Below are 12,519 nucleotides of genomic sequence, written 5' to 3'. Positions count from 1 at the left end.
GCTGGAGCATAACGCGATTCTCCCAGCATGTTAAGTTTTAAAAGTTTTGTACTGAGATATAAACCACGCACAGTGCAAAATCTTCAGATGTTCAGCTCAGTGAATCTTGACATACATACACACTTAAGTTATCACACCCAGGTCAAGATATACAACAGAACAGTACTCCAGAAAGTTACTGTTTTGAAGGGATCAGGGGCAAGCACTTTCTAGAAAGCTTAAGCAATATATGAAGACCTTAATGTAAAACCCTAAACCATGGAAACCCTAGAAGAAAACCTAGGCAATACCATTCAGGACATAGGCATGGGGAAAGACTTCATGACAAAAACACCAAACGCAATTGCAACAAAAGCCAAAATGGACAAATGGGATCTAATTAAACTAAAGAGCTTCTGCACAGCAAAAGAAACTAGCATCGAAGTGAAGAGGCAATCTATAGAATAAGAGAAAATTTTTGCAATCTACCCATCTGACAAAGGTCTAATATCCAGAATTTACAAGGAACTTAAACAAATTTACAACAACAACAAAAAAAGATAAACAACCCCATCAGAAAGTAGGCAAAGGATATGAACAGACACTTCTCAAAAGAAGACATACATGTGGCCAACAAAGATATGAAAAAAAGCTCATCATCACTGATCATCAGAGAAACGCAAATCAAAACCACAATGAGATACCATCTCATGCCAGTCAGAATGGCGATTATTAAAAAGTCAGGAAATGATAGATGCTGGCAAGGCTGTGGAGAAATAGAACACTTTTACACTGTTGGTGGGAGTGTAAATTAGTTCAACCATTGTGGAAGGCAGTGTGGCGATTCTTCAAGGATCTAGAACCAGAAATACCATTAGACCCAGCAATCCCATTATACCCAGAGGAATATAAATCATTCTACTATAAAGACACATGCACACATGTTTATTGCAGCACTATTTACAATAGCAAAGACATAGAACCAACCCAAATGTCCATCAATGATAGACTGGATAAAGAAAATGTAGTACACACACACCATGGAATACTATGCAGCCATAAAAAGGAATGAGATCATGTCCTTTGCAGGGACGTGGATGAACTGGAAGCCATCATCCTCAGCAAACTAACACAGCAACAGAAAACTAAACACTGCATGTTCTCCCTCATAAGTGGGAGCTGAACATTGAGAACACATGGACACAGAGAGGGGAACACACACACCAGGGCCTGTTGGGGAGTGGGGGGTGAGGGGAGGGAACTCAGGATGGATCAACAGGTGCAGCAAACCACCATGGCACACGTATATCTATGTAACAAACCTGCACGTTCTGCACATGTATCCACCACCCCCTTTTTTTTTGAAGGAAAAAAAGAAAAAAAAAAAGAAAAAAGCTGAACATCTAACAGAAGTGCCTTCCACATATAGTGGTTTCCAGAACCATCCTGCTTTCTACTATGTTGAACTATTTGCTGAAGCTGTGAGCACCAACAAGGAAGCTGTGAAGACAATACACTGATGAAGAATGCTGCAGTTAATTTTTTTTTTTTTTTTTTTAAGAGACAGGGTCTCACTTTGTTGCCAGGCTGGAGTGCAGTGCAATCATAGCTCAGCAAAACCTTGAACACTGTAACCTTGAACTCCTGGGCTCAGGCGATCTTCCTGCCTCAGCCGGCCAAGTAGCTAGGACTACAAGCATGCACTGCCACGCCCGGCTACTTAAAACTTTTTTTTTTTTTTTTTTTTTTTTTTGTAGAGATGGGGCAGGGGGTCTCACTATGTTGCTTAGGCTGGTGTTGAATTTCTGGGCTCAGGTGATCCTCCTGCCTTAGCCTCCCAAAGTGCAGAGATTACAGATGTGAGCCACTGTATCTGGTCTGGATCCAATTTTTAATGTTCAGGAGAATGGTCTCTATTAGAAGCAGACACTTTCTAGAACCTGTATCCCAGAGAAGGGAGCATGAGCCATGAGGTTGCCCTAAAAAATTAACACAAAGTTGGGTGGCTTTTAAAACAACAGAAATTTATTCTCTGATGGTTCTGCAGGGCAGATGCCCCAAATTAGGACGTCAGCAGGGCCATGCACCCTCTGGAGGCTTTAGGGGAGAATTCTTTCTCACCTCTTCCAGCTTCTAGTGGCTCCAGGTGTTCCTTGGCTTATGGCAGCATCGCTGCAATCTCTGCCTGTTTTCACATGGCCTTCTCTCCTCTATGTCTGGGTCTCAAATCTTCCCCTCCTTTCTCTTTTGAGGACATCTGTCATTGGATTTAGGGCTCACCCACCCTAAATCTAGGATGATCTCATCTTGAGATCCTAAACTTAATTACAACTGCAAAGATCTTTTTCCCAAATATGGTCACATTCACAGGTTCTGGGTCGCTGTCTTTTGGGGGACACACCATTCTACCCACTACAGGCAGCCAAGGTGTGAATCAGCTAAAGCCAGGTACAAATGCAGCAGAGATGGAACTGTGCCCACATTTCTACTGGGACTGGTGCTTCCATTAGTGCTCCAGTTACAAAGCCCCATAGGATTGCAGAAGTCTCTTAATCCCATTCTCCCTATGATCACTGTGACTTTTAGGGTGTGACCTGGCAGTGGGAAGTTTTTCAAAAATGCTTGGCAGAATGCCTAACACCCAGTAAGTGCTGTGGGATGCTTGCTAATATCCTTTGTCCATTTTTCTCTTAAAATTCAACTGAGGGCCAGACACTGTTCTAGGTGCTCAGGATCCACCAGTGAACAAAGGAGGCCCAAATGACTATTTTTATGGCCTTTATCTTCTAGCAGGGGGAGACGGACAAACGACGAACCTAACCATCCTGGGAGTTTCACAGAATGTTTGAAGGTGATCAATTCTACAGAAGACTAGAGCAGGGTAAGAGGATTCCACTCTAAACTGGATGGTTGGAGTGAGCTGCACTGAAGAGGTAACTTTTGGGCAAAGACTTAAGGGAGATGAAGGAGGGCATCAAGTGGATACCTGAGTGTCTGAGCAAGAGCAGAGGCGTCTGGCTGAAGCTGAGCATGTGAGAAAGAGTTGTTGGTGAGGATGCCAGGAGGTCACAGAGGTAAGGGGTGGGGTGGAGGTCACACGAGGCTTAAGAGGCCATCGTAAGGACTTGTGCCTGGACTCTGGGTGAGGTGAGCAGCTACCTGGCCAGTTTCCAGCAGCTGAGTGGCATGATCTGCTTTGGCTGCCATGTTGAGAAGAGCAGAAAGAAGTAAAGGTAGCATCAGGGGGTCCAGCTAGAAGGCCATTGCTGCCACACACGGGAGAGGGCAGGCAACACACACCAGCGTGGTGGTGGGGGCTCAGTGAGAAGTGCTCGGACTCTACATGTGTTTTGAAGGCAGAGCCCAACAAGCTCTCCTGACAGATTGGACATGGGGTGTGGGAGAGAAAGGTGTGAAGGATGACTCTAAGGTTCCTGGCCAGGGCAACTAGGCTGAAGCTACCACGAACTGAAATGGGGAAGATGGCAGGGGGAAGAGGTTTTGGGGGAAACGTTAGCAGTTCTGTTTTCACATGTTAACTTTTATTTCCAGTCCCAGCACCGTTTACTGAACATTCCACTCATAGGGATGTGTTACATCACCACCTTCTTACTATTCCAAGTCTCCACATCGATGCAGGTCTGTTTCTGGGCTCTACTCTGTTCCAAGTAAGTCTTGCTATATAGCAGGGCAGGTTCTTCCTTGATATTCTCCCCCAAAATTGTGGCTATTTTTAAAACCTCCCTTTGAAATATGAATATTAGAATTTAGAATCAGCTTGAGCATTACAATGAGCATGTGCAATTAGATAAGAAAAAGAAATCAGGTAACAGTAATTTTTGCAGATGGCATGACTGTATCATTGGAAAACTGAAGAGAGTACACAGAAAAACTGTTAGAAATAAAAAGATAATTCAGTCAAGTAATGGGTATAAAATATGTAGAAGTTATTGGGCTACAGACAAACACAAACCACTTAGAGGAGATAAAAGAAGAGTCCATTTGTGATAGAATACAAAGACAAACAACAAGAAATGAAAACTTCAAGCCAAGTGACAAAATATTACACCTCAACTTCTCACTTGGGAAATGAATTATAAAGTATGTCCCAGCTTGGCATGGCATGGAAAAGAAGACAGGCAATCAGCTCATTATGGAAGTATTTTAGGCTTCAAACAATTTTCATATTCAGATCCCTTTTAATTTTTCTATCAAAAATGACTGAAACAAATGCCACACAGGTCAGCCTGCTAATATTTGTCCTGAATCTCATCCTTCAGTTACCACTAAACAAAATTTCAATACATCCAGTGTAACCCTGATTAACAGCTACATGTAATGCAGTGGTTCCTAGAGTACCCTATGATGCTCACTGGCAGCTGAAATTCCTACTCAGGTTTGTAATGTGACTATGCTTTTGACATGAGTAATTTCCTCGTATTAAATAAAAGCACCAGATCTGCTTATTGATAGCTTTTCAAATGTAAGCATTGGTCTTTCCATAAACTCTGCTGAGTTTTTATGTCACAGCAAGGGTTGGTGGCTTTTGCTTTTAAAAGCACACTAATCCTGCCTTCCTTGCGGCTAACAGCTCATTATGAGGCTATATATTCTTTTGTATCTTTCAACATTGATAGTATACCACCATAGTGCTGTGAATACTACAGGTGGCCAGTAATTGTTTGTATACCTTCTGGCTCACGCAACTGAATAACAATTTAACTTTTAAGTGGTTAAGTACATTCTCTTAGGTTTATATTATGTACTTTTAAAAGTCCTATGCGATTTGATTTAATCTATTTCTGTATGAAATAATGTTCTACATAAGCAGATCTTTAAGAAAACCTAATGTACTTAATTCATACTTTTATTCTTACACTTATCCCTGTGCATTATAATCATTGGCTTATGTTTCTGACCGCCCCTACCAGCTTGGGAGCTACTCACGGGCAGAGACCGCCTCTTCTTAATCTCGGCATCCCCCCAGTGCCTGCATGAGAACACTCAAGATTTGGTAGATGAAAACACAAAGTGCCTAGGGAGATAAAGACGTGTATAGGATCCTTCACATTCAGAAAATCCACATAGAAAGGATAAGTTATTTCTTTTCTGAATTCATGCCAATAGATCACAATATAGGCCAATTCCTGTCTCAAAGTAAAAACCCCTACCAGAGAATGAGCACTCCTCTCCAGGCCAGTTCCATTTTGCCAAGATCTATGAGAATAAGAGGGATAAATATATTCTACTAAGTTCTTCTAATGATGTACCCTCAAACTTGACCTGTCACATAATTATTATCATTGTTACCTTCATGAATTCAGAAATGAACTGCTCCAAATTCCTTGAATTTCAAGAATTTCTCCAAGTACAAATGGGTGAGAAGAGATTACAGGACTTCTACAAAAACTACCCGTACTTTCTCATTGCCAGTATTTTAAAAACAAGCCATGACAAATATGGAAAAGGTTTATTTTATAGGACAAACACAGTGCTCATCTATAAAATATTTTTTAATAAGGAACACCTCTCTTGTAAAAGCAGTTAGAATTCTGTAAGGATTATTATTTATTCTTTACTTGATATTCCAAAATGCTAGAACTACTGTTAAATAAACTCCCCCCATTTGCTTCTCAAATTCCAAACTAAACAAGTGAATGTTCTCAAGCCCTGGAATCTGTCACTTTCCAAAAGAATACACATTTCAACCATTACCAAATTGCAAAAGCCTTTCACGTGAGTAGCACAGACCTTGAAATGAGGGTGCCAGCTTGAAATGGGCACTTCTCCAGTGAGGAGGCAGGGCACAGACTGGCGTGTAGCCAACTGCCTGAGAGGAATGAACAATCTGAGAGAGAGGCCACAGCTATGGGACCCTGCTGTGGACAGCCTATTTCTGGCATTAAAGCTGGTGCTTATGCAAGACTGAACTGTGAGAACAGGTAGTCGACCACCCACACTGCAGGAAAATGTGCAAACCTTTACAAAGAACCATCACAAATACTGAATATTTATAATGCTTAGAATAAATCAACAAACTGAAGCACTGCTGAGCCTTTACGAACAGGCTGTTTTTCCTTCTGGTTTTGGATGGAGCGGAGGTGGGAGAATGGAAAGCCCAAGTGTGTCTTTAACAAAATGTAGAGTCTTTCACTTCAAAACTCATTGTTTCCATTTTTGTTTGATAAATGGCCAACTGAATTTACTACCATTGCCAGAGTAATTATCTGTATTTGAGAAGCAAATACACTCGGTGAAAAGCAATCTGATGTTAGCTGACCCAGTGCACACACCTGAATGACGGTAGCAAACATTTTCGTCACAGGATCATCTAAGTCTAGTCAATGGAAAGAATGTTCTAACAATGTCTGTATAATGAACAACTACTTCAAGTGATAAAAGGAAATCTCTGGCTATGAAAACTCAAATTTTCTAGAGCTTTAAATCAGCTTGCATTATAGTAAACAATTATATCACATTGGCAGAAGAATTGTAGCTTAACATCAAAACACATGGTTTAGTAATTTAAAAAAATTTAAATTAAGGTTGAGTTTAACAATAAGTGTGTTTTTAGAGTCTGATCTTTTTCTTCATGCTGTTAAAAAAAATCCTTACCAAATAATATTATCTAAGGCAAGCAGTTGACATTGCTATCTTTTAACAGTGCTACTTCACTTACTTGTTGCTTGATCCTGGGATTCCATCTAATGTAGTAATTCACCCAGAGTTCCAAGTGACGCATACTGGCAACTGGATATAAAACTCGATTGATTTCTTTAGTATAGAAGGGGTTTTTGAATTTTTCTTTATTACTGTTTATCAGTGACCATAAAGAAACAGTTCTTTCTGTAACTTTCTACAGAGAGAGAGAGAGAGAGAGAGAAAGTGGAAAGCCTAAGTAAAAACACACATAAATCCACAAGCCATTTTGCAGCCTGTAGCAATACAGCGCAGCATCAAATTGAATCATACATTTACATTATCCTCATAATAGCTCAAAAAGCCTCACGGGCCAGTGAGTGCTTGGCAGCCACTTATCGATATTTGCATAGGTAATGGCCTAGCTTGAGAGCCACTATTTCTGCCTGAAGACAGGGGTGCAGGATACTGTACCATTAAATGCAATTCACTGACCTAAGAAGAGTATTCCTGGCTAGGTAAAACATTTATGAACAGATAGGTAGTATACTCTTCTTAATTCAGTGAAAAGAAAAATTATCATAAGATCCCAATGACTTCTAAAACTTTTCCATTTGTTGGAACTATGAAATCTTAATCTGTGTCTACTTGACGGTAGGCATCTGGACATAGTTATTTTAATCAACCATCCAGATGTTTAATCTACATGTCAACATCCATATCTGTGAAAACATCTGGATAACTGACTACACGAAGTCTTCACTTTTTAGCCTAGTGTTGCCATCTCATAAAGATATTCACATTTGCATTGCTTTCTATTGCAGGCGTTTACAAAATTCTGACCATAAACTAGAGAGAGAAAAACAAAACAAAACAAAACAAAACACCAGAGCTAGGGAAATAAAAATACAAGAATTAAAATTACCAAAGGTACAATCTGAAATTTTTCCCAGTAATGACTTTAATAAGGAAAGAGCAATAAGCTAAAACTGGAAGCCTGAAAGAACATCCCAAAATAAATGACTAAAGAAATTTCTTGGCCAGGCGCAGTGGCTCACACCTGTAATCCCAGCACTTTGGGAGGCTGAGGCAGGCAGATCACCTGAGGTCAGGAGTTTGAGACCAGCCTGGCCAACATGGTGAAGCCCCGTCTCTACCAAATATACAAAAATTAGCTGGGAGTGGTGGGGAGGCTGAGGCAGGAGAATTGCTTGAACCTGGGGGGCAGAGGTTACAGTGAGCCGTGATCGTGCCACTGTACTCCAGCCTGGGTGACAAGAGTGAAACTCCATCTCAAAAGACAAAAAAAAAAAAAAAAAAGAAATTTATTAAACATATGTATTTCATTTCATGAATGACAGCATAATTTTGCCTTTCTTTGAATCCACCTAAAACCTCAGTTGTACCTTTTTGATGCCAAAATCTATATACCACATTGTATTTATTTGCATGTTACTGTTTTTATTTTTATATATGCACATAGTTTAAAAAGCCAAATAGTTTGACAAGGTTATGAAAAAAAGTGCTCTCTCTCACCTCTTTTCCCGGAAACAATTGTGTTTTTCCCCCCAGTATTATTTACAACTGACAAACAAAAATTGTATATATTTAAGGTATACAATGTGATGTTTCGATATATGTATGCATTATGAAATAATCACCGCAATCAAGCTAATTAACATGTCACCTCATCTAGTTACCAATTTTTTTTTTTGTAGTGAGAATATTATTTTAGCAAATTTCAAATATACATTAACTACAATTACCATACTGCACATTAGGTCGTCAGTACTTATAACTGAAGGTTTGTATCTTTTGACCACTATGTCCCCCTTTCCCTTACCCCTTCCCCAGCCCCTGGTAACTACCCTTCTACTCTCTATTACTATAGGTTCAAAGTTTCTTAGATTCCACACATAAGGGAAATCGTGTGGTATTTGTCTTTCTGTGCCTAGTTTATTTCACTTAGCATAACGTCCTCCAGATTTACTTATGTTGTTGCAAATGGTAGGATTTCCTTTTTTATGGCTGAGTAGTAGTCCACTGTATATAGGTACTATGTTTTCTTTATTCATCTGTTGATGGACACAGGTTGAGTCCATATCTTGGCTACTGTGAATAGTGCTGCAATATACATGAGACTGCAGATAACCTCTTTGACATGATTATTTCATTTCCTTTAGATATGTGCCCAATAGTGGGAGTGCTACATCATATGGTAGCTATATTTTTACTTTTGGGGGAAGCTCTGTCATAGTTTGAATATTTGTTCTCTCCAAACCTCATGTTGAAATCTGATCACCAGGCTGGGCGCAGTGGCTCAACACCTGTAATCCCAGCACTTTGGGAGGCTGAGGCGGGTGGATCACTTGAGCTCAGGAGTTCGAGACCAGCCCGGGTAACATGGCAAAACCCCATCTCTACTAAAAATACAAAAATTAGCCGGCTGTGGTGGCGTGCACCTCTGGTCCCAGCTACTCAGGAGGCTGAGGTGGGAGAATCTTGCTTGAGCCCGGGAGGCGGAGGTTGCAGTGAGCCAAGATTGTGCCACTGTACTCCAGCCTGGGCAACAGTGAAACCCTGTCTCAAACAACAACAACAAAAACAAACAAACAAACAAACAAACAAAAAGAAAAAGAAAAAGAAATCTGATCCCCAGTTTTGGAGGTGGGGCCTAGTGGGAGCTGTTTGGGTCATGAGGACAGGGCCCTCATGAACAGATTGATGCTCTCTCTTAGGTGTTTGTTGTCACTCTATATTAGTTACCAAGAGAGCTGGGTTGTTACAAAGAGCCTGGCACCCTCTCCCTGCTCTCTTGCTTCCTCTTTCACCATGTGATCTCTACATACTGGCTCCCCTTTACCTTCTGCCATGAGTGGAAGCAGCCTGAGGTTCTCACCAGAAACTAAGCAGATGCCGGCACTATGCTTCTTGTACAGCCTGCAGAACTGTGAGCCAATTAAACCTCTTTTCTTTATAAGTTACCCAGCCTCAGGTTTTCCTTTATAGAGCACAAAATGCATACATTTAATGTAATTCCTACTCTTTGAGGTCAAAGACAGTGTCTTACAAGCTAATCATATTTTTATATTTCATGGCAGACTACATACATTTTGGCAAGCCTAATATATAACAACAACAAAAAATTAGCATTTTAACTCACCTGTCTTTCTCGAGCAGATTCACAGTTGAATAAGAAAGTACCAAATCGGCAACTATACAGATGATCCAAAATTATAATCAAAAATTGTTCATTGAATTCAAAAGCTGTAGGGAACTAAACAAAAGCAAGCAAACAAAGCATGAAAAACTGGGACTGAAACTTTATAAAAGTAGAAAGATACACCTTAGAAGTAAACAAATGCTGCCACATTGTAGGGCTCTAGAAAGGACAGCAGAGGCTGTAATCTGCACACATACTACAGTTGTTCTTTTTTTGGCAGTATATATAGGACTGAGCACTTTAAGTGTTAAATAAAGCAATAAAGAGGAAAAGGAGATAAACAGGCTGATTTTCTGGGCTCTCCTGCAGGTACAGTGTGGTTTAGTTATTCAAGGTATTATGAGATAGCAGACACAGCTATATAGAAGTGTCAGTGTAAAATATATATAAACGACAACTTGGTACTGTCAATTCATTGATCTTCCACTAGTAGAGATAACAGTTAAATATTTAATTTTTAAAACTTTTTAAGGGAAAATCCCAGATATATCAACAGTAGCAGGAATAAAAAGGTGAACACTCATGTACCTGGCTTCTGCAATTATTCACACATGACCAGTCGTGCTTCATCTCTATCTCTACCCTGTATTATTTTGGGGTCAAATCCCAACCATTATATTAAAATGTTTAATTTAAACATTAAGTCGAATGTATTTTCATCCCACATATTCCTTACCTGTTTTGACATTTGCCACACACAATCAATAAACTGGAGAAAAATAGGAGAACGGTCAGCATCGGTGTGGTTTTTATCACCATGACCTATTCGCTGAAATAAATTGATGAAGATAATTTGTTTTAATTAATGGGTACAAAACTGAGAAAGCATATAACACAAAATGTGACAATACAGTTCAGCAATCTGCCTTCTAAATGCCAAGTTTCTCAGAGAGGAAATAATATATACTTCCATGGCAATATAGGCAATGTAAGGTTTCAAAATAATGGAAATTAAGTATATAAACGTCTGTAAAATACCAATAAAAATTGCCAAAGAATCATCATCCTAGGTGATTGTTACAATTATTTCATATGATTGGAATTTTGTATGAGTCCTAAACAGCTATAGATAGAATGGACATGATTATCCTACATAGTATGTTAGCAATACACTCAACATAGTTCTTTCAGTTGCAAAGAGAACAATCCTAAAGTTTTGAGACTTAAAATCATGTCCAAAAGGTATGATTATTAGAATTAAATGTTCTTTCTCTCTTAAAAACAAGAAAAAACCAAAAAATCTCACAATGTATTCATTTACTAAACAACGATTCTTTCTATGGCTGGGTGTGGTGGCTCACGCCTGTAATCCCAGCACTTTGGGAGGCTGAGGCGGGCGCATCACGAGGTCAAGAGTTTGAGACCAGCCTGGCTAACATGGTGAAACCCCATTTCTACTAAAAATACAAAAAATTAGCTGGGCATGGTGGTGCACGCCTGTAATCCCAGCTACTCGGGAGGCTGAAGCAGGAGAATCGCTTGAACTCAGGAGGTGGAGGTTGCAGTGAGCCGAGATCACGCCATTGCACTCCAGCTTGGGCAACAAGGGCGAAACTCTATCTCAAACAAACAAACAAAACAAAACAAAAACACAATGATTCTTTCTACTTGAAAATGTTATTCACACTATGAAACCTGGGTGAAGGCTAAAAGGATACATAGCAGTGTTTCTGAAAGGGTAGCCTACGGATCTCCTTCATGAGAATCACTGGGGAGCTGGGTCAAAATGTGTATTCAAAGGGCATCTGGAAATAAGACCTAGGAATATGAGTTATAACAGGTTCTTTTGATGATTTCATTTAAAAAAATTCTTGGGGGGTTATTTTTTAAAACTTATTTTATTTTTATTTTCGAGAGAGAAATTTATATACATTGACTGTGTACAATATGTTTTGAAGTATATATACATTGTAGAATGACTGAATATACCAATTAGCATACACATTATTACCTCACAGTTACCATTTTTGTGGTAAGAAAACTTTACATCCATTCTTTTAACATTGTTCAAGAATATATTAACTATAGTCACCATGTTATACAATAGTGCTTTTGAACTTACTCATTTCTTGATGATTTAAAAAATGCATATCAGAAATAAAAGCCTCAACTAAAAGTCTATAAAATATATTTGACTCTAATAGCTATATTATTTGAGAAAGAATTGTCTATCTTCCTTCTCTCAGGAAATTTCAACGTAAACATTTCCATGAAGATTCTTTGTATTACTTTCAAGTGAAACTGCGAACAGTGCAGATGGATAAACATGTCACTTTTTAAAAAGACTTTCACTACCCAAGGCATCATGCATTTTCAAACTCGTAAAGTTTTTATTACACTCCTCAGATTTTCATTGTAATATTGAATATGTAACTTAACAACTAGTTTTAAAATCGCGAATGGTAGTGATCTATTTTTAGAAATTAGCTTTGCTTACTTACAGATGCAAATTTATGTCCAAAACTTATCCATTCTTTTTGCACCAATATTTCAAACCCTTCAATGCTCCGATAGAAGCTATCCAACATCAGCATGGCCAAGGATGTCAGCTGAGCAGTCCTGTCCCATCCGTCACTGCAATGCACAAGCACCGAACTCTTCCCTGAAGAAACTTTGTCTGCTACTTGAATGGCTCCTGTCAAAACGAGCTGACAAAGAAAAATATGTGAGTCAGTAGG

General features: G+C 39.3%; 1 protein-coding gene and 1 long non-coding RNA gene across 8 annotated transcripts in view; one reads left to right on the top strand and one right to left on the bottom strand.

Moving 5' to 3' along the window:
• MTM1 (myotubularin 1) overlaps positions 1–12,519 on the bottom strand; it is a 101,494-nt gene that overhangs the window by 2,898 nt on the left and 86,077 nt on the right. For all 7 annotated transcript variants that reach the window (XM_045383190.3, XM_074028905.1, XM_015443999.3 and 4 more), the window contains 4 exons: positions 12,283–12,489; positions 10,518–10,610; positions 9,782–9,895; positions 6,659–6,835 (listed from right to left, as the gene is read on the bottom strand). In XM_045383190.3, coding sequence (XP_045239125.1) covers positions 6,659–6,835; positions 9,782–9,895; positions 10,518–10,610; positions 12,283–12,489 — 591 coding nt within the window. The remainder of the gene's footprint in view (positions 1–6,658; positions 6,836–9,781; positions 9,896–10,517; positions 10,611–12,282; positions 12,490–12,519) is intronic.
• The window catches only part of LOC123570841 (uncharacterized), a 39,906-nt gene that overhangs the window by 22,454 nt on the left and 4,933 nt on the right, over positions 1–12,519 (top strand). Inside the window, exons 2-3 of the long non-coding RNA XR_006695054.3 lie at positions 2,770–2,860; positions 3,532–3,647. This is a non-coding gene — a long non-coding RNA (uncharacterized lncRNA). The remainder of the gene's footprint in view (positions 1–2,769; positions 2,861–3,531; positions 3,648–12,519) is intronic.

Source organism: Macaca fascicularis, chromosome X, assembly GCF_037993035.2.
Source record: "Macaca fascicularis isolate 582-1 chromosome X, T2T-MFA8v1.1".
Classification (NCBI taxonomy): domain Eukaryota; kingdom Metazoa; phylum Chordata; class Mammalia; order Primates; family Cercopithecidae; genus Macaca; species Macaca fascicularis.
The sequence above is the reverse complement of the archived record's forward strand: the minus strand, read 5'-3'. Positions and strand labels throughout refer to the sequence as shown.